General features: G+C 49.8%; 2 protein-coding genes across 11 annotated transcripts in view; one reads left to right on the top strand and one right to left on the bottom strand.

Moving 5' to 3' along the window:
• Positions 1–4922, top strand: part of CIT (citron rho-interacting serine/threonine kinase) — a 145718-nt gene extending 140796 nt beyond the window's left edge. For 8 of the 10 annotated variants that reach the window (XM_037156201.2, XM_037156198.2, XM_037156200.2 and 5 more), the window contains 2 exons: positions 1408–1711; positions 2509–4922. In XM_037156201.2, the coding sequence (XP_037012096.1) occupies positions 1408–1711; positions 2509–2532 (328 nt within the window). In that variant the 3' untranslated portion in view covers positions 2533–4922. The remainder of the gene's footprint in view (positions 1–1407; positions 1712–2508) is intronic. The other 2 variants (XM_037156194.2, XM_037156195.2) reach the window with 2 other exon arrangements.
• Positions 4923–9431: 4509 nt separating this feature from the next.
• PRKAB1 (protein kinase AMP-activated non-catalytic subunit beta 1) lies at positions 9432–18650 on the bottom strand. Its single transcript, XM_037156244.2, has 7 exons — positions 18202–18650; positions 15800–15963; positions 14627–14720; positions 14292–14406; positions 12101–12234; positions 10997–11065; positions 9432–10780 (listed from the first exon to the last, which is right to left on the bottom strand). The coding sequence occupies exons 1-7, from the start codon at positions 18358–18360 to the stop codon at positions 10703–10705; spliced, it is 813 nt and encodes a 270-aa protein (XP_037012139.1). The 5' UTR covers positions 18361–18650; the 3' UTR covers positions 9432–10702.
• Positions 18651–21549: the final 2899 nt, after the last annotated feature.

Raw genomic sequence — 21549 nt, 5'->3', positions numbered from 1 at the left:
GGTACCATCAGCCCGGTAACTGGAGAAAGAAAATCAACAGATAACATGTTCCCAAGAGAAGGATTTGGATTTCAAGGACTATAATAAGCCTTTGGGAAAACCAATAATGCTCTCAGATAGTTTAGAAGAAATGCCTTGATTTCCTGCGAAAGCCAACGTCGAAGGAGAGGGTGTCGGGTAGCGGGTCGGCACACGGTGTCGCTGAGAAAAGTGCCGCAGACGGAATCAGTATGGGAGTCATGCTCGGTTCATTCTTAGAATCAGCATGTAATTATAGTTTAGCTTTAAAAACATCTAGGATAAAATCAATGTTCCTGATTTCTATTTTTACTTTCCAAGATAAAGCCCCAGTCAATGAGAATATGTCTCCAAGTGGATTCACTATAAAGTTTTGTTGCCATTTTAAGTAGGTTGCCTTCTCCCACCACTAACTGTTCTGGGATAACGAGGACCTCGGTGCTTTTCCTGGTCATAGGGTTGGGAAGAATTAACTGGGAAGGCTGCATTCAGTTCTCTCTGAAGTTCTGGAGATGGTTTCTCCATGGAGATGGTTAGGCACATGTGTGCAGAAATTGTCGTCTGAAATACCCAGGCCAGGACTGGGTGCAGGGTCTGTGCAAAAATGCCTCAGTACTTCTAACTGTTTGGTTATTAACCATCAACCTCTGGGGCCCAGGACATTTTTTTGAGCCAGCTACACTGTTTTTATCTGCGCTGCTCAATTTCCTAATTATATCAGGCCTGATCCCTACACCTCTCACATCAGCACTGGGTTGCCACAAGGACTTAGAAAGCCACCTGGAGGGTGACCAAACACCAGGCCCAGGACTGGCACAGAAATGACAGCTGACAGTGATGAGAACAGGCTTTCTGAAAACTGCTCCCTTACACTGGGCCTTCGCGCAGGCTTAACCTCTGAATGAAGGCTTCCCCCTGTGCTTCCTGGGCTCAGGGAAACAGTAGGCCAGAGCACACAGTGTGGGGATCGTGACATCACACTGACCTGTACTGAAGTCCCTGTCTCTGGTCCACCAGCTGGGGCCAGCTGCCAGCCTGTCTTTGTCTCGATTTTCTTGTCTGTACAACGAGGCCCTGCTCGTTCCCAGCTCGTAGTGCTGTTGTGACGATTTAACAACAGTAAGAGCTGAGTGCTGGGCCTGGCACACAGTAGGTGCTCAGTACATAAAAGCTTGCTCCGAGACCAGGAAGCTTGATTTCCTTTTGTCGTCGTATTTGTGTTCCGCCCTGCCCTCCCTGCTGAAACGAAGCACACAAAAAGCCGGAGAACCCCAGGTGGGACCCTTTTCTCATAACTGGTGGTGAGCCTCGGCGTGGGGGTTTCTCAGAGAAGAAAACGCCCCTTTGGGGTCGTGACTCCTTCGTGCTCCCTCCCTCTCCTGTTGCCAGCAGCCCCAACAAGCGAGGCCCGCCAACGTACAACGAGCACATCACCAAGCGTGTGGCCTCCAGCCCAGCGCCACCCGAAGGTCCCAGCCACCCGAGAGAGCCAAGCACACCCCACCGCTACCGAGAGGGGAGGACGGAGTTGCGCAGGGACAAGTCTCCTGGCCGCCCCCTGGAGCGGGAGAAGTCCCCGGGCCGCGTGCTCAGCACTCGGAGGGAGCGTTCCCCTGGGAGGCTGTTCGAGGACAGCAGTAGGGGCCGGCTCCCTGCGGGGGCCGTGAGGACACCCCTGTCCCAGGTAAACAAGGTGAGGCGCCTTCCGGGGCCAGAGGGGTGACTGGGATGCAGGGTCCTTTCAGGGCCACTGGTGGAAAAAGGAACTGTGTTTGCAGTTCAGATTTGGTGAGTCACACAGGAAGTTAGGGAGAAAATGTATCCATTCAGAAGAGGCTCCTAAACAAATGGGCACCGTGTGTGCGTGAGTGTGCACCTCGAAGTGTGAGAGCCAGCAAAGAAAGAAACAGCTACCAAAGGCATCGGGCCCTTCCTGGGAGGAAACTGGCCTTAGCAGTTTCTAGAGTGTCTGTGCACATAAGCAGATGTGCGTGTGTGTTCTCTTCTTACACACACCTAACATGCTGTACAAAACGTTCTAGGACTTACCCTTTTCAAACACACATACAAATATATGCGGACATCAGAAAATTTCCTGGAAGGCTGCACAGAAACTGCTACCAGTGGCTGCCTTCTAAAGAACTGGGAGCCTTTTCTCCCCAGAAGCTGCCGTTCTGGATGGTCTTTCCTTCCGATGCCACCTGCGCGCCGGTTCAGGGAGGAGGAGGAGGGCCGTCGGAGTGGTTTTTCCTCATCTCCTCCGCTTCACTGATGCGATTGCGGGGGCGGGGGGGGGCGCGCAAAGCAGTAGAAATACACAGATAGCTTTGGGGACTTTTCATTGAATTTCAGGCCCTGTTGGACTCCAAGCTTCGAAGGATGGTTCTGCTACTTGGTACCTCCCTGCAGAGCTGAGAGGGGTGGGGGGTGCGAGGTGCTGCAGACTTCCTGTTTGGGTTATGCAAAAACCACTCCTTCTTTTGCTCCTAGGTCTGGGATCAGTCTTCAGTATAAATCTCAGTCTGAAGAACCAACTCCTCATCTTAATCTGCAGGAAAACACCAGACACACTATGGAACTCTGCTGGAGGGGACCCCAGTGCCCATCTGCTCAGCCACCCGAAGGCACGGCTGGGCCCAGACCCACCTCAGCATGGACACCCCCGCACCCAGGAGGTGCGGGGGGGCTGAGGCTCGGCGCCCTCCTGCAGTCCTCCTCGCCGCACTTTGTTACTCTTTCAGAGCGTTCACGAACCTTTGTACTAGCTCCAGCCTGTACCAGTTCACAAAGGAAACCAGACGGGCACCCAATACAACGTGGTTAGAATCCTAATTAACAGCTACTTTAAGATCCTAGGGTTGGTTTTTATTTTCCAGGTTTTTTCTTTCTTTCCTTCCTTCTTGTTTTTTTAAAGACAACAGAATTCTTACTAGATTTGAACAGCAATGTATTTCCTGTTGTAGTCATTTTTAGCTAGATCACGCCATCAGGTCTTTGCTACTGAAACGTATTGTAGAAGAGTCCCCGCCGGTTGGCTAACTGCCTGCACTCCCGTAGGTTCACCCTCATTCCTGCCCATTCTCACAGATGGCCCTGTTTTACCCAGGGTGACATTTTAGCCAAATGTTTACTGTTCTCATTGCCTTTTATGGGCCTTGACGACTTCCCCTCCCACAGCTGAGAATGTACGGAGGTCATCGGGCCTCAGCTCGGAGGCAGTGACTTGGGGCCAAGGGACCTCGAGGAACTTTCCCTCCCCGCCCCTCAGTGTCATCTCCCCAGCCTGCTGTCCCCGCGTTCCATGTAGCTTTGGCCAGGAAAGCATGCAATAGATTTGCTCTGAGCCCAGCGTTAATGGGTCTCTGGGCCCGAGAGGGGACTGGGGGCAGCCGCCTCCCGTCCGTGACAGCACGCTGTCCCCTGCCCCGGGATGGGGGGAAGAGACCCGTCCCGGAGTTCTGCATGGCGGTCCACTGCATGTGCTGCCCCCGACCTGGCCGGCCCCCTGGGGTTGCTCTGCCAATGTCCTAGCACCATCCCATAGCTCCCGCCGAATCGAGACCCTCTGACGACTTGCCGACTCACTGGCCACCACAAGCTGCAGTCTGTAGCACTGAACAAACAAAACCAAACGCTCAAGCCTTACGACCAGAGAAGGATTTCAGCAAACCGCCACCTCACACGTTCACGCTTCCTGCCGACTCCCACACGGACCACTCTGTTCACACAAAGCCCAGCACGGTTCTACCCCACAAAACTGTGACTTCCCAAAGGAGCCTTTCCCTAGGGCTAGACCAAGACCAGGAAGTCTGGGAAGGGAGCCGCAGCTCCCTCCCCGCTGCCGGGGCCCGGAAGTCCTCGTCGGGTGCAGCGCGGCTCACCCTGTGTCTACCCTCTGACGACCAGTAAATTCCTGGCGACTGGTAAAGAACCAACTTAGAGGCTTTGCAGTTGGCAAGCTAACTAGCGGCCTTATTTCTGCCTTTAATCTCCCACAAGGCACCTGTTGCTTCGGATTCTCCGTGACTCTTAGGCATGTCTCCAACAACCAAGACACATCCCAGGTAGGCTGGCCGGTAGACCTGTTTCCACCTCAGCAGGTGGACATGACCGTGTTCCAACCCACGTGTCCACAGACCACTTTCCAGATTGCAGCCTGGCCCTCGTCCTGACTCCTTCCTGCTCATCTCTTAACCTAAGTGCTTTCTCATCCGAAACGCCCGTGATCCTCCGTGGTGTTGCACCCTTGGCCAGTGTCAAGCTGTCGTGTGTCATGTGTTGCTTAGAGTCTTTGGGGTCAGACTGCATCTCCTCCGTCCCCCAGGGCAGGTCCGACTGAATGTTTGCTGAAGTTTTTGTCTCTCGGTCCACAAGTATTTGGAAGGTCACTGAAAACTGGTCTTTCAGTCTTGGCATTTCATTTAGGATCTCCACTGAGAACGGGCTTCTAGAGCCCCGAACATGTATATTGTGTCTCATTTGTGAAATGCTTCCTGCTATAGAACTAGCTCAAAAGACTGTACATATTTACAAGAAACTTTATATTCGTAAAAAAAAAAAAAAAAGGAAATTGAATTGGTTTCTACTTTTTTATTGTACAAGGTGCATTTTTCACCACTTACTTTCGGTTTCAATGGTGGTAGCCGTGGGCGGCCATCTTCACTGGAGGGTGGGGAGCTCCGTGTGACCACCGAGATGCCAGCAGGAAATAATTGCAACACGAAATTGCAGTCAAAAGCTTCTTAGCATAAACAAGATTCTAGGTCTCCAAAAGTACAGGCTTTTTCTTCATTACTTTTTTATTCAGAACGAGGAAAGGAACACTTCAAGATCCACCTTGAGAGGAATGGAATGAACTTTGCTGTTGAACAAATAGTAAAATAAAGCAATGATTTAAAATGTTTGCTCTGGTGCAGCGACCTCTTCTTTTCCTGAGCGAGACCATAAAAGTGCTAAGTATGGCCAGTGTCGGCAGAGGCTCGTTACAGCGCCACGGGACTTTCCTTGTCCATGAGGCTTTTCCTATGGGCTGGTGGGTACCACACAGAGCTTAGAGCACACTGCTCTCCTAGAATCAGACTGGCGACGTTCTGTCCTAAGGTGCCACCTTGTCCGTGTTTGGTCAGTGCTCCCATTGAGCCATAGAGTGGCTACTGCGGTCACTCTGTAAGACTGCAGGACTGGAAAGCTCCTTATGCAGTCAGGCCATTTCAAAAGGGTTGCTCGCGAGTGGATTGCCGAGCTCACCTGGAATGCGGTGAACCAGGAAAAGCCACCTTAACATTCCTCTCATCCAATAGGAGGCCACCGCAGTTTAAAGATGTAGATAGTTTTTCTTGGAGGGAGGTGTTCAGATCAAGGTGATTGAAAATATACATACCCCTATGTTTAACTAGATGAATTTTTATAGTCTGCAAGGAAAATTTTTTCTATGATGTTTTTCTCCCAGTTTTACTAAAATTTTCCTTGATCCAGACAAAGACGTCAGTTTTGGCCATTGGTGATTTTCTCGCAGCTCCTGCTGCTTTTAGTCTTTGACTTTTGTTTCTGGTGAAGTAACCTGACCGCAGTTAAAATCCGACTTAACTGGGGGTGTACTGCACACGGCTTGTGATGGGAATCGTAGTTGTAATTCTGATCCTCTGTTCTGTTTCACTGTTAGGATTAAAAGTCTGCCCACGGTCATAACTGTAATAATGAAGTAATGTAGAAGATGAGCCGGGGAAATGTTGGAGCCTCTCTTGTATTAGAAAAAGTCCATGAAATGTCAACCAGCCTTTTTAGTTACTGCCCTGAGGGCTCTCGTCAGCCGCAGAATACTTCAAAAGCGTCAGTAAACATGGTTTGTTCCGAAAGGAATGAGCCAGAAAGGTCCTTTGCACCCTCAGGAATGACCGCAGAGAAACAATTGACATATAACTCAGCCGCACCATATTCCTATGACTAGAGCACAAAATTCGATGTCACGTTTCTGCTCTTACAATTTCATTTTCAAAAGACTAAAGAGGCTGACCACGCAGCAAATTCCATAACCCTGAACCTTGAGGGTTTGGGGATTTAGGCCAGAAAGGGATGATTTGCTTCATAGGACTGAACTTGTGTGCTTGTTGTCAGAATTGGGTCTCTCAAACGTGGTTGGCTTTAGAAACCTTCATGCAGATCTCAGTCTAAAACATTACATCTATACCCACGTGTAGGTGGGGCTAGTTAAACGTCCAGTCTCAATACAACAGTTAAATAGGCCCGTTCCAGCGCTTCTAAACGAGGCTCCCCTCCCCGGAGGACATTTGACAGTGTCTGGAGACATTTTTGGTTGTCACCTAGAGGGTAGAGGCCAGGGATGCTGCTACATGTCCTATAATGCTCAGGACAGCTTCCCCCCTCCCCTGCACCCCCCCAAATTCTCAGGCCCGGAGTGTCAGTAGTGCCAAGGTTGAGAAACCTTGGCCTGCCCTAGTCAAGTCTCTTTCGTGGCACTTTAAATATTGATTGTAGTGTCTGAAGCGTGGAGACGGTGGCTCTAGGCACACCGTGTTGCTCTGAGAAAAGTGGTTTATCACTTGCCTAATCAAATGTCGAAGCTTTATTTTCTTGAAGCTGGGAGGGTGGGGGCAGTGGAAATAAAATAGTGTTGGTCACCTGGCTTTCCCTTGAGTCTATCAATGATTAATGGAACTCTGTTTGCCCAGAAGGGGTTGTTAGAGGAAAGAACTTTGAAAATGACTTAACTCAGGCAGTCTTTCAGAAAAACCACAAAGAGGGAAAACAGGTTGGCCAGGGGTACATGCAGCAGGAACTGTCTCTCGTTCTTACTTGCTCTTGAGTTTTCCAGGTGAGGTGAGTGAATTTACTCCAGGAGAGTAGAAAAGGGAGTGGGAAGGGCCAGCATCCTCATCCAGGCAAAATACCAGGTGGGTGTGGGGGGTGGCCCTGCTGGCAGAGCCCGTGGTCCATCCCAGGGACAGGGCTGGGCCCCAGCTTTGAGAATCCTTAAGAGTCTGGCTCACAGCAGTGATGACTCTTAGGAGAGCCCTTCCGGCTATTTTTAGAATTAGCTGGGATGAGTTGGGTTTTAGAAGAAATGTGTGTGTGATCCTAGCTTCCTTGTTTTCTCCTGAAGACAATGACAATTGTCTAGTGTTCTTTTCTGCACTTACCGATCAAGAAAGGGGCTAAGGAGGGGCTGCTCCGAAGCTGGGTGTGGATCTGAGTGGTCCACAGCCTTCAGTCTTCCCGAACTCACTCAGACCACTTGTGAACATTGGTGGGTCAGGCATCAGAACCGAGCGCATGCTTAGAAATGAAACCGGGCTCATTTGCTGAGCTAAAGGACAGGAAATTTTGCTTTTCTCTAAAATGGCGGCGTCTCGGCTGTGGATGGGATCACTTTGATGTCCTGGGTGTGAGGCTTGGCCCTTGGAGCCTTGGCGGTCTTCTCATCGAGCTTGAGGTGTTAGCTCTTCTCTTGGCCCCTCAACTTCCTGTCTGTGCACACATCCCACTCACGTTGTAAAGGCTTCGTGGCTCCGGAAATGAATGAAGTGTGAAATGAAATGAGCCCTAGAGACCATCTAGGGCTAGGCTCTCATTCTTTCAAGGCAAGAAATCGGACTGAGAGAGGTCATGTGATTTGCTCCATGTCACCTAGGTAGTCAGCAGCCCAACTGGTTGTCCCTAATCTCAGTCCTGCCCGTACTCTGAGAGGGGCTGCTGGGCGAATGGCCAACTCCAGTGTGACGTCTGGCTTGGCCCGTCTTGGAGCCCTATTGTCTTCGGTTACACCCACAGGGCGGAGCCAGAGGGAAGGAAGTGGCCTTGCCGGGGGCCTTTGACCTTTTGTTTTGGTATGTTGATGTATGGTTCTATTTTATTTTGCAATACCATTGTGCATGTTAGTAATTTAAAGGCTTACCTTTGCCTCCATAAACTCATCTGTAGATTTCCAAAGGGAAAAATCTACCTTTATTCACAAGCAGTCTGAACTAACCATGTAACCGGTCCTCACCCACAATCAGAATGCTAACCGAGGAGACATTTCCTGGGTCACGGACACCTCAGGTCTACCTGCGGTCTTGCTCTTGGGATTCGGGCGACGCAGGTCCTTGTCTTCCACATCTGTGAAACCATCTCCATCGCCTACCTCCTGGGTATAAAGTCTTTCATTTGGGTCTGTGAGCAATCTCCAGGACCACAGGAGACTGACTTCCTTTCCAGTTGCTTTTTAAAGAAAATTAAGTCATTTAAATACACAAACAGCTGTGGCAAATGCTGACACCACGTCCCAGTGTTTGGGGGTTGGCACTTGTGCTCCGCTGTGGCAGTCATCTCTGGGGGTGGCCCCCGGGCTGTGGGGGACAATTACCGGGTTTGCTGGCTCCAAATTAGTTTTTACATTGGGTTTTCAGCGTGGCTCCTGCTGAACTTTGTGGGTACAGCCAGTTTGCAGGCATTTTCCCACTTTGTGCTGTTTCCCCTGCAGCCCGGGTCTGATGGCTCCGAGCCCCGGCTTGACCCTCGGCCAGTCTCTCATCCTGCTCACATGAAGGGCAGTGCTGAGAAGCCCCCCAAGTCATGTGGGGGTTTCCTGGCTGGGTGTGGGTGTCAGACCCCAGCCCTGGAGGCCCACCCACACAGCGATGGTTTCGTTTCTGGTGTTTGAATATACCCTCTGTTTTTGAAGTTAGCTGTGTATTATCAATACATTGTGTTTTTAAAAATATTTATAGTTTTGGAAAGAGGATTTTTGCACGTTTCCTTACTTTACTTTTCACAATCCTTACGGTCCTTAAAATCTAGGGTTCCCACATCGCTTGAATTTTCAGTGTGAGACGGCATGTTTCCCAACTAGGAATGCTTTCTAAGCTACTCTCCTCCTCAAGGAGAACAGCTGCCCCAGAGGTTCCCTTTGCTCTGAAATTCACTGAAATGTTTCCTGGTGCCTGGGAAGGGAGCCTTGTCAAAGAGACACCTGTACCCTTCCATCTTTCTGGGACAAGGGAGAGCCCCTTTCAGCTGGTGAGAACAGCCGACTCCAGAATGTCCTGGTGGTGTCCAAACAGGTGTCACGATCCCAGACTTCCTCACGGCGCATGATGAGCTAGAGGAAGCAAAACCTCTGACCTGGGGGTGCTGTCTAGCTGCCTAAACCAGCAGCAGTTTAGGCTTCCCCTTTGACTGAGCTGTTCAAAGGGTCTCGATTTTCCAGGCCCACTGACAGCCTTTCAAACTGTGAGGAAGCAGCAGCGCATCAGGGAATGGCCCTGAGCCCTGGGGTTGCCAAGCCCCACCCCAGCATGCCCTGGATGGTACCATTCGCAAGGTGTGCCAAGACATAAAAACACTGGGAAAGCAGGTTATTGAATAAACCTCTGGAAGAATTCCAGTCTTTTCCAAACTGGGGGGAAAAAAATCAAAGCTTTCTCTAAGTGCATGTCCCATTATCTTTAAAAAGCTTTATTGAAACTTGTATATCAAGTTGCTAACAATTCAGTGTTTTGAAAACAGTAGCAAAACAGAGTATCCCAGATTCGGGTTTACCAAACAAGGACTGGAAACCAGGAAGCTTGTCCCTCCCTCTCCAGCAGGAACAGAGGGCACAATGACAGCTTCTGTTGACTTGGGGACAGGAACCTGCACTAATGGGAACATCTGTGGCATCTCCATGGAAACTAAGCCGAGTGCAGAAGTTTGCTTTGGTCCAAAGGATGTCTTCCTGACAGAGATTTAGAAGGCTGCCGTCGAGTTCTAAGTTCCTTATGGAATAAGCAACAGCAGCTGCTACGGCCTTTGCCGGGTGCGGGCAGAGGTCCTGCGCAAGGTGGCACAGGCCAGGTCTCCGGAGTTTTCATGGTAACACCATCACCACGTTCTGGTAAGAAATAGCTGGCTGACCTCCCAGCTAACTGTGGCCGGTCCGCAGGAACACGCGGCTTAATGGAGAAGTCCGGCAGCAGGTTCCCAAAGTCTGTTCTGAGAATAGGCTACTGCCGAGCAGCCTGGCACATGATCTATATTCTAGTTGGGACGAGTAGAAAACTGCCTAGGGCTGTATAGTCAGCCACCTCTGGTTAAAAACAAAGCGAAACTTGGTGTACATAAACGTAAATAACAATTGTAAAACTTCCCCTGGAACTCAGACAGGCTCTAATTTCTATAGAAAGTAGACCTCACTGGAGCACAGAACAGGAGACAAGATGGCTCTGACTTCAAAGGACAGAGAACACCAACGTTGTACTTGTTAGTGCCACAGCCAGGCCTCAACAGGGACAAGCTGATGGCCTTAAAAACAGACATAAAATTAGAAATTCTGTGTGGCCTGGATCCTGCTCCCCAGACTTTTGCTACCAAAGTGGCTAGTGTTTGTTTTTGGCTTCAGAAAAATCTTCACGGCCAGCTCGGTGGCCGTGTACTTGAGCTGTGCCCCTCTCGCCCTGCGGGGCGGCTGCGGGCCGCCTGCCCTCCACTCCGTTCTCGGTCGCTGGGGGTTGAGCCGACTACCACAGACCGAGGCGCTTCGGGAGCTGCTGGACCTGGAGCAGACCTGCAGGGAGGACTGGGGAGGGTATGAAATGGCTTCTAGAGAGTGTGAAACGGGGAAGTGACAGTCCACTCCCTCCGGCGGGAGGCAGGCACGCGTGCAGCTGGCGGTGCACTGCTCCCTGGGCCACCGCTGGCTCGCAGCTCCTCATATGGGCTTGTACAACAAGGTGGTGACATACTTCTTCTTGTACCGGTGGGTTGCGCTGAGCACCATCACTCCATCCTGAGAGAGGGTGGAAATGATCAAATGACCAGGGACCCCCACTTCAGACAGCGGGAGAATCACCAGGGGGGCTTAACAGACAGTTTCCTGGGCCTGCCCTCAGGGCTGGAGCCGCAGGGCCTTCAGATGGGAACTCTGGGAAATTCTGTGGCTGGGGGGCCTCGAGCATGTTTTGAGAATCCCAATCTCTAGAGCAACAAACACATCATTCGTTACCTTGATGGAAAGTGCGTAAAGGTGATTCAGCATGACGTGGTTGGGCTCTGGAAGCAAAGCTGGATCACACTGTGAGGGGAGAGCAGTAGACGAGAGGATTTAGGGTTCGGAAATCAAGAAGACCTCCCCTTGTATCACAGCACCGGGCAGCAAAGGAAAGTAGGTGGCCCCTCGTGCCCCTTCCTCCTAAGTCAGGCAGCAAAAGGGCCTGTTCCACCATGACAGGGGAGGTGAGGAGTCCAGGCCTCATGCTCCCACTAAGGGGAGCCCCCGTGCACGTGCTGGGCTCACTGGTGTGTCTCTGGCCAGGCTTGACCTTGGCCTCTATCTATAAGGTATGGCCCATGGCTCTGTCGTCTCACTGAAGGAGGGGCAGGAAGAAAGGGCACACTTGCGGAGAAAGCTGAAGGACGCGTGCTCTATGGAACACGCCTGCGCGGTGGGCTGCCAACTCCTGTCTGTGGGGCTCAAGACAGGGACCGTGGATGACATGGATAACCGGGGGAGGGGCACTGCTCCTCCACAGAGGCTCACACAGGTCTGGCACTTAATGTTGCTCGCCTTCCAACTTTTTAAGAAACCAGGAAATTGGGTTCTTTTCTTCAACACACCACTCCCCGATTTTATAAACGCTGATTCAAGAGAGAAGAGGTGTGGGGCAGAAGCTGCCCTGGGCTGTCAGGCCACACGCGTGCCTGGGCACTCCGGGAGTGCTCCACTTCTTTTTGTGAGTAATGTGAGACTCCCACAGCCAGTGGGTTACCCAGACACCCCAAATTTTGATCCAAGAGCAAGCATGCTTCTGAAAGCCATTCGGTGATTAAAACTCACTCTAAAATTTGGAGGCCAAAGGAGGAATTCCATTACACAGCTTACTGAGAAGGGGTAGTTTATATATTTTGTCATGAAATTTAAGAGGATCGGGGCTTGGGCTGAGGCAGGAGTGAAATGCAAGGAAGCAGAGTTCAGACCAGCTCTGTTGGACGGGGAGGCAGTACCCACACTCGAGAGCAACTTGCGAGAAGCCTGTTACCAGGGCAGAGGCGGACCCAGCAGTGAGCACTGACGGGTGACACTGCGCTTTGTCACCAGCTGCGTACTCACAGAGATGCCCGTGTCCTTGTTCAGGATGACCTGGAGCAGGTGTGGGGGAAGGATGGGCGGCGCCTTAAACCGTTCCTCTGGTTTGGAGACGTAGGGCTCCTGGTGGTAGGGTCCCGGTGGGGAACTGGACAGCTCTGTGGGAGACAGTGACAGGGCACGCACTTTGAAAACTAGCAGGTGAGGAGCAGTCTCATTTCACTGGCAGCGCTGTCTAGTGTTGCTTGGCTCCTGTTCCCTCGATACAGATTCCTATTCTCTTGGAGGACACACAGGCCCCAAACAGAGGCAGTGAGAAAACCCTGCTGGAATTTGGGTGACTGGCATAAAACTCAGCAGCAGTTACGCCAGGGAGCCTGGGTCGGACTAATAAGGAAGCTGTTTACAAAAGCCGAATGGGACCTGCTACACTGAGGAAGCTGCTTCTCGCTCTGGGCTGGGCTGGCTAATGCTGCAAAGAAGCTCAAGGCATCAAGTGAGGCGCACGCAGCTAAGCCCAAGTTACAGGCACCACCAGCCAGAACAAAACAGAAGGTAAAGCGGCCTGTTTATACAGAGGCAGCGGTGAAGACACCGCACATTTCAAAACAAAACTGAAAACCCGGTCTCTAAAGGCGCTTGACTGTCACTCCCGGGTCCTTTCAACCTCTTGTTCGGGCGCCTCCATTACAGAGACGTGGTAAGCAGCCTTAGAAGCGTGGTACTTCCTGAGGTAGGAAGCAGCTCACTCAGCGATTCACTGGCCAGCCAGAAGGGACGGAGCTGCTATTCAAAGGACACCTGGGATGGGGCTGGTCGCTGGATCCTTGGCTGGCTGGAATAAACCCGACACGGCCGGGTGTGGCCAGCTCCCTCACCATCACTCCCTAGGGAACAGGCTCCCCTCACACAACCCAACCACACCGCAGCAGGAAATAGAAGCATTCGGTGCAGAAAACTGAGCCATCGGGGGTGAATACGGACTGTAAGGAAATGTCTACATGAGAGCCTACAGAGGGCCTGAAGTGGGTTCGCCAGCAGCGAGGCATCGGTCGTCCACCCTCAGGTGGTCTTGCTGTGAAAATGTGACTAACAGCTTCAGTACGTGGCTCAAAATTACATTTATCAGTAAGTAGGGGATATTTGGACGGTTTCGACTTATCTGAGAAAGGAAGAAATGGTTCCTCTAAAAGATCTGGTAGCTACACAGACAGAAGAACTAGACAGACAGAAGAACGTGATGCTCAGATTTCCAGATCGTACTCAACGACGACCCGAGTCGTTGGCCACAGCAAGCCCACCCCAGTGGATTTCCTGCTGTCATTTTTAAACTGACAAGAACAAGAGATCCTGGTGACAGGACCGCCGGGTCGGGCCAGGGGACAATGAAGAATCATCTTACGAACTGAACTGAATCCACTTTCTCAGACTGGCAGGCACAGTCTGGGGAACCTTTTCACTGCCGCCCGCAGGGCCCAGGAAGGGCCTGACCCTTTGCAAGAACTGCTGAAACCCTGCAGTGCAGCTGCCGCTGACCCTTCAGATTACAGCACATCCTTTCCCCCGAACTGTGTGTATTGTGTTTCCTGGTAGTTTCTTCCTGTGTGGTTGAGTGGAGAGCAACTGATTCAAAGGTCTACGATTGGATGACTCTTGAAAGATGGGCAAGTTTCACTAGACTGTACAGAGGAGGTTGGGCTGTGCAGCCAATTTCCTGTGGTGAGCCTCCTTTTCCTGTAACAAGGTGCTAATGTACCACACAAGTGATGGCCAAGGTCAGGGAGGTGTCCATTTATCACCTGTCAGGCTGAAACTCTCCAGGCACCTGAGTCGGTTGTGAGCAGGCAGGGAGCTGGCAGGCTTCCCCAGCACTCGCTCATAACTGACCCAAGGAAACAGCCCGGGCCTCTTGGGCCCTGCCCCTGGCAGGGGACACAGCTCTGGTTCTTTCTCAATGGTCTGCTCTCTGTGGCCAAGCAGACCTATTGAGTCCTGGAGATGCCCCCACCCCCAAATGATATAATGCTCCCTGGGGGCTAGATTTCAACAACCTGACTCCACACAATTAGGAATTAGTTTTGTGGCTCTTCAGGGAGCTCTGAACGTCCACCCACAGGGGCAGCCTGAGCCTAGGAGGGAGAGGAGAAGGAAACAGTATTTCTGGCCTGCACAGACCCACAGGCACACACGCGGCATAAAATAACCGTGTTCGTACCAGACACATCGGAGCACTTCTGGGAATCCACCATTAAGGCATCAAATACTTCAAAGTCGGTTTTCTTCACTTGAATGATGTTGTTGACTGTTCCAAGCTGGCTGGTTACTATCGGCTGGGAAGAGACAGACAGGCGGAAATCATAACATGGAAGGTCTCTGGGGTTACCTGTTAGAGGACTCAGAACTCCTGGCTGTGAGGGCTGGGCTCCTGGCTAGCTAACCTGTCCTCCTGGTCGAGTTCGCCAACAGTCTGATAACCAGCACTGTTTCATCTAGCTCAGCTACACACAGGGACTTCTACCAGCAGGACAAAGGGCAGGAGGAGGAGAGTACCTCAGAAGGGTCGTGTGTCCACTGGCCGTCCACAAAGAACTTGTACTGATGCTCCCCTTCCGGCAGGTCCAGGATGGCTACAAAGTTATTGTGGCTGGGAGGGACAGGAAGCAGAGGTTTCTCAGCCGGGTGGGATGCCCTCTCAGCTGACTTACAGAACCAGCCATAGAACAAAACAAAACCTTCCCATGTGCACCGGAGGAGTATAAACATTCTTAAGCAATTCCACAATTCAAGTAATCTTAATCTACGAGATGGACAAGGAAGCAGGAATGCAACATTTTCTTGAAAACGCCCTTTGCTCAAAAGGTCAGCTGACAGGCGTCTGCCCTTCTCAACTTGCACGTAAACAGCTGGCAGGCTGCATGCCCAGGAGGGTGGCCATGAGAGACCGACAAGCACGGAGGGGGATCACTTTAACAGGATGCACGACAAATAGTTCTCTGAACAAACAGCACTGTGGAGAAGGTTCCAGAAAACCTCTTTCATTTGACTGTTTTGTTCCCCTGACTTGAAGTGACTTGTAGCTGTGCCCAGCGGCCACCCCCTGCACCAGCATTACCCTGGGAGAGGGAGTGGACTCCTGACACTACTCAGGCCCGGCCTAGAGAGGGTGCTTTCTCATTGACACTCGGAGACAGAGGTCCACACTAGGGTTCCTGATGGACTATTTTACTGCGTGTTGTTCACGATGCCTTCACAACCCGTTACCTTTCAAACAAAAGTAATACACAGAAAACCCCCGGCAGAAGGAACCTTGGAGATCGTCCGATCCAACATTCCCTTACAGATGGGGATTCTGAGGCTCCCAAGTTATGACAGATTAGCTCAGCCACTGTGGACTCAAATGCTGGTCCTAAAGATTCCTAGCTGGGTGCTTTCTCTACAGCACTAGGAACAGATTCCTGTTTCTGAAGGAGAAGCCCTGCCTGAACACACACGCAACTGAATCTCTGAACAGAAGATGCTTGTAATAGAAATACTCGTAACCAACTGCGTCCTGAACCCAGAGATGCGGAGGTGTGAGAAGTGAACCCTATGAGCTACTAAGCAAGAGTATTTTCCCACTCAGCACCCGTATTATGAAAATGTCCCTTTCTCTTCATCCAGAGATCACTCAGCAACGAGCATCCCTGGGTCAAGACAACACGTGAATACTCCCAGGCAATTTACCTTCTCGTGAGCGGAAGTTTACTCCAGTTGTTGAAGGACCCAGATAAGTACACTTCTTTTCCACCCCCTGTCCATCGAAACACGGTTGGGCGAGCCTGGGCAGGAGCTTTGTCATTTACTTCCAGGTCATGCTGCCAGGCCAGGAATTCCTCCTTTTCTGGAGCCTAGAAACAGAGCAGTTGACTCAGGGACAGGAAGTCATCAGTGAACTCCCTATAGACTCAGTTACCTTCACGTTGACAATTCATTCTGAAGAGGCAGCTGTTACTACCTAGGATCATACTCAGGCCCAGTAAAAACGACTAGTTGTACTGTCATTTTCCCCACCAGCCACATGGAGATAGTAAAAATAACAATTTCAGATCGCTGGGAAGCGAGACAGGCCAAGTAAAATGCTCTTCAGAGTGTCCTGACACACAGTAAATGCTAAAAAATGACTAGCCACCATTAGTGCTATTATTAACAGAGGGCTACATTAGCATTCTAGGAGAAATGGTAAAACTCACATGGAAGAAGTCCAGATGGAATTCGAGACTAGCTTAATAAAGGTCATTTCTCCTCCCTTAATTAAGATTTTGAAGTACATGAAAATTTATTAGGACAACTCCAGAGCTGTGAAATCGAAAACTGGCAAATCCAGATTCTGAGGAAGAGAAAAAAACTATATTCCCTGAGTGCCTTCCAGACAGTGGGGAGAAACGGCTAAGATAGAGACCGGCCCTCGGGATGGTAAACAGTAACTCCTAGTGCGGGAAGCGACGTGTAACTGGGGTGTTCTGGAGTGAAATGAGCATTTCCAGTTCCGGGTGAACTGGATGTGGTTTTGGCTCTGTTACAGTTTCCCTAGTCATAGGCCAAAGACTGAAAGAGCCGGAGTTCCAGCCTGGGAAAGACCCTGAAAGGAGTGGAACAGGCTTTGCAAGCACTAACGTGAGCGTTTGTTAAAAGATGCCTGCATTGTCTGAGCTTGACAAGGTCTGCACACTGAAGAACGGACTGGAAACAGACCCGCTGGGGCCGTGATGACTAACTGCAGCCAAAAGGGTAAATTAGTGCGGCTGAAAGAATAATCCATGACTTTTTTTTTTGCTATCTGGGGCAATCCAGTGTGTGTGCTACATCACTTCAGTAACTTCTCAGGAAATTAAAATGGACACTGTTTAAAATCATTTCCCACAGACCATCTGGAAGCTACGCATTTCTTTTAGAAGCTTTGGAATGGGAGCAGAACAAATAATTCTTGAAGAGAGTCCCTGGATTCTTCTGATGTCTTCAACAGACACCCTCGGGCTAAAATGATTACTGGGGGAAGGAATGTCAAGTTGTTGGAGAACCAAGATTTCAAAGTTCACTCTGCACACAGCTTCTTAGGAATTCAAAAGATTCAGAAAACAAGTTCAAATCACAAGATCTAAAGCCAAGTAAAATCAGATTCTTCATAGCCAAGATCCAAGTGAGAATGTAAGGTAATAATGAAATCGCCCAGCCCAACATCTGAGAAAAAAAATGTGAGTAAAGTCAGAATGAGTTCCAAGTAAATGAGATCACCCAATGGTCAGTGATGAGTAATATACAGGTGGAGTGCTCACAGAGAAATGTAGTCTGGAGATGGGTGGCCAGGAGCCTTCATGTCCCCTAAACTTTGTTGCATTGTCCGTAAGGAGTCAAGAATCATTTTCAGACTTTTTGATAAATCCAAGCAGACTGCAAAATGAAGCCCACATTTGGTCTGCAAAAATGTTTGCTTTGGCCTATTTAAAATATTAAGTCCTATTGAAACAACAGGAGAGAGAAGCTGATTTGCAGCTCTCAGAATAACACTTCACTCACCCACCCACCTGCAGAAGTGGACTGACTTTTCTTTGCCGGCTCTAAGCAAGCAGGGTGAACCAAAAGTTTTAGGCTGCACCGAACACCCCTGGCCACTGCTGTCAGCCATTCAACTCAACTTACTCCTGTGCTTTGGTTTATTTCCAAACTGGACAATAAACTTGCAAAACCAACTTCTACAAAAAAGTGCCAGTCTTCCTATAGGGGAGCGAAGATTTCTCAAAGTGAAATTAATTAGTATACCTAGGAGAAAAGCTGAGACTGGAGTTCAGTTACTGCTAGCTCCACGATCTTAATTAAGACGTTGAAACTCTGTCCCAGAGCCGCTTTCTCCTTAATGATGTTAAATGAAGTGAGTCCCTCCTCCCTCGGGATGACTTTCTCATATCGGTAATTAGACACTGGTTCCTGGACTGCTAAGAGGGATCTTACAAAGCCACAGGGCTTTCAAGTAAAGAGGGTGAAGTATCCCCTCCCTCTCACTTCTAATGATGAGTTTTAGAGGCGTTGTGGCGGGCGCCGAGTAGACCTCAACATCTGTCAATGGAATCGGGTCCCCCAGCTCCCCTCACCTTGATTTCCTCGGAGTGGAAGAGATCGGCGTCCTCCGGGCTGTCCATCAAGATCTTGGGCCTGTCCCCATCCTTGGTGCCCCCCGAGCTATCCCTTCGGGGCGTCTTCTGACCACCCTGTCGCTCCAGCGTGGAGCGCTCGCTACTTGTGTTGCCCATGGCGGGGGCTTGAGGGGACACTGGGAAGCCGGGCCGGGCTTCACTCCAAGGAAGGGACAGGGGACTTCTGGAATCAGGGGGGAATCAAAGGACCCAAGTAAAGGGCTGGAGCACCGGGTACCACACCCCTCAGGCTAGGGTTCCGGGCAAGAATCCGGCTTGAGCCAGGTCAGCAGGCAGGGCGAAGTTTCACAATCGCGCCTTCCCTGCCCAGGCAGCTGCGGCGCGAACGCGGGCAGCGCTAAGACAACCCAACACACTCCTGGCCACTCCCCCCACCTCTAAGCAGTTTCCGCTTCCGGGGCTTCAGCAAGTTGGCGGGGTCTCCCGAATGAAGGAGGCTAGGACCCACTAAGCTTGCGAGGCTAACTGTTCCTTACTTCCGCTTCCGGTCAGGAGTGGCGTGGGCTCACGGCCCTGAGGCGGTCTTCGTGGAGCTCCTGAATGCGCAGTCGCAGTCGCAGTAGATTGTTCCGGGCAGCCCAGTACGAGGTTGCTGAAGGCCGGCAGGGGGCGCAGAAGCGCGCTGGCCGTCTGGGGCGCCCTCCCTGTTTAGGGGTGAGTGTTGCCATTAGGTACTTGGGTTATGTTTGACACTTCCACTTTCTACATACTACAGCCACAGGGCTCGTTCTAAACGGCAAATATAATGAAGAGACTCTTCTTCCAAAATCCCTGTCATGTACTAACTGAGAGTGCCTTTGAGTGCCTTAGAATCACCTCGAGTGCCTGTTGAAAATGCAGATTTTTGGGCCCTAGTCCCCAGAAATTATGATTCCTCGAAGCTCTGGAGTGGAGTGTGCATTTAATACGTACTATAAGATCTCTGGAAACTTCTTACATCTAATATCTGAGGAGTTGTAACACTGAGTTATTTTTGTATTTAGAAAAAGATGGAGTGCTCAGCCTTTTGCTGGATAATTTTTCAACATTTTGGAGACGTTCTACATAAAATGCATTTATTAACTCTTGTCATTTACTGTGTCCAGCACTTTGGCAAGAAGCGCAGATACATGTCATAGTAAAATAATATTCTCACTGTCAGGCACTGTCTTAGTTTTCTTGGTTGTGTATGTGTGTATTTTCTGTGTGAGTTATCTCAAAATACTTTGCCCTTGTTGGGCCTGGTCATGCTGTTTGTCCACTGAACAAGCCTTTATTCAGTGCCTGCAAAGTGCTATACATTGTGATAAGCAAATGGGAGACACGGTGACTACGGTCTCCCGGAGGGGAATTTGGCAGCACCTATCAAAAAAAAAACCGAACAAAACAAAAACCACAAAGCATCTTTATTTTGGTGCACAGTTTGCTTCTGGGAAACTTCCACAGAAATACACACATGAAAATTTTGACACAAGGGTGTTTATTGTAGTATTGTCTCTAATGCCATAATATATTAATTCTGAGATGTTCATTTTAATCTCCCTGAAACTGGGTGCTTCATATAGTCAGTCAAATCTTAGATTTGTTGGAATAAGGAAATGAAAAACTGCAAAATCCTAAAATGTTTGTCAGTGGGAGAATGACCAAATGAATTAAATATATTCATTTTTATGGAACACTGAGCAGTCTTTAAAAAGGAGGAAAGAGAAGCACCTGGGTGACAATGGAGATGTGTCCATGATGTTCCAAATCCCAAAAGCGAGGGGCAGAGCAGGAGAGGTTAAGAGAATGGGCTCTGATGTCAGCCAGCCAGGGTTCAAATTCTGGCTTTACCACTTAGTAACTGTTACCTTGGTTCTGTCTTTTGGGAAACGGGGAACAAAAAGAGCACTCACCTTGTAAGCTTGTTTTGTGAATTAATTGAGAACAAAAAGTGCCTAGCAATAGCACCTGACACTTAGCAAACATTGAATGAACATCAGCACTTTTACTGGCATCATTATCTTTGCAAATGGTGAGTTCTGGAAAGATAGACAACATTCTATTAATAGTAGCCCCCTCTGGGAATAGGAGTGGGATTGTAAAAAAGAAGCAGGCAGAAAGAGGAGTTTCATTCTTTAGTTTATTGTTTGAAAAATTTTCTACCTCCAGGTTATTTTTGTAATTAAAAAAAATTTTTTTTGAAAGACAAAATAAATGAGACATGGTTCCAGCCCCAATGAGTAGCAGTGGAAACAGTCCCAGAAAGGCAGTAATACAGGTAGGCAAGGGTTCTACAGGAGCCCAGAAGGGATTCAAGCTAGGCCAGCAGATAACCCAGTATTCGTTCTTTGAGCTATTCTTGCTCGCAGTAGTCAGTGGGGAAGCCTGGGACATGAAGATATTGAACTTTGGGTTCTCTCCAAAACAGCCTGAGAGATAAGGAAGAACCCGAGAGGAGTGGACCCCTAATCTGAGCTGTGTAGATGCTTCCATGCATGAAGAAAGTCTCAAGACTTCTGCTCTGGCTCAGGGAAGATAAGTGGTATCCGGTGGGTGCTTTCTATGGTTTTCAGCCAATGAGACAGCCCAGTAACTGGGGTTGTGCAGTGTGCCCTGCACGGCGGGACTGACCCGAGGAGGTGAGTGGGTCTTGAGATTCCACCTGCCTGAAGGAATGAGTGCCTTTTTCTAATTTGTATACACATAGAAGAAGGACGAGCAGGGGCCCTGGCCTTGATTTAAAAATAATCATAAAACCTGGGGCCGGTCCTCAGGACAAATGGTAGGGGTGTATAGTTTATCCTTTTTCCAGTTCATTTTACGCATACTGTCTTCCTGTCACCCGGTCCATCAGAACCTGGGTTCATGACACTTTGCCTCGTTAACGTTTCGCTTTTGAGAGGGCTTCCGTTTTCTAACTTGTTTCTTTATCAGTAAATAAGTATGGCACGGCTGCTATCTGCAGGGGCCGTGGCAGACCTGGGGATGAAACCATGGACAAAACCAGGCCCACACTCGTGCTCCTAGTGCTTATGATCGGGGACCAAAGAGATACCGTATTTTGCTGTGTATAATGCGCACTCAAGTTTTTGTGTAATAACTCCTATTCACGGGATTATTATACCCATGATATGTAATCATTATACCCATGTATAATGCATACCCTTATTTTTCCCTAAAAAATATGGGCAAAAAAGTGTGCGTTATACAAACACCCATCCAATAGTCATCTGTGACACATGCTGGGAGGATGAAATGTGACCTAGTGAGAGGGACGTGACTGAGTCAGGAGGTCTGGGAAGGCTCCCTGGAGGAAGCAACAGT

Source organism: Artibeus jamaicensis, unplaced genomic scaffold, assembly GCF_021234435.1.
Source record: "Artibeus jamaicensis isolate MK-2021 breed Jamaican fruit bat unplaced genomic scaffold, CSHL_Jam_final contig_525, whole genome shotgun sequence".
Classification (NCBI taxonomy): Eukaryota; Metazoa; Chordata; class Mammalia; order Chiroptera; family Phyllostomidae; genus Artibeus; species Artibeus jamaicensis.
This window is presented reverse-complemented; position numbering and strand designations above follow the sequence as displayed.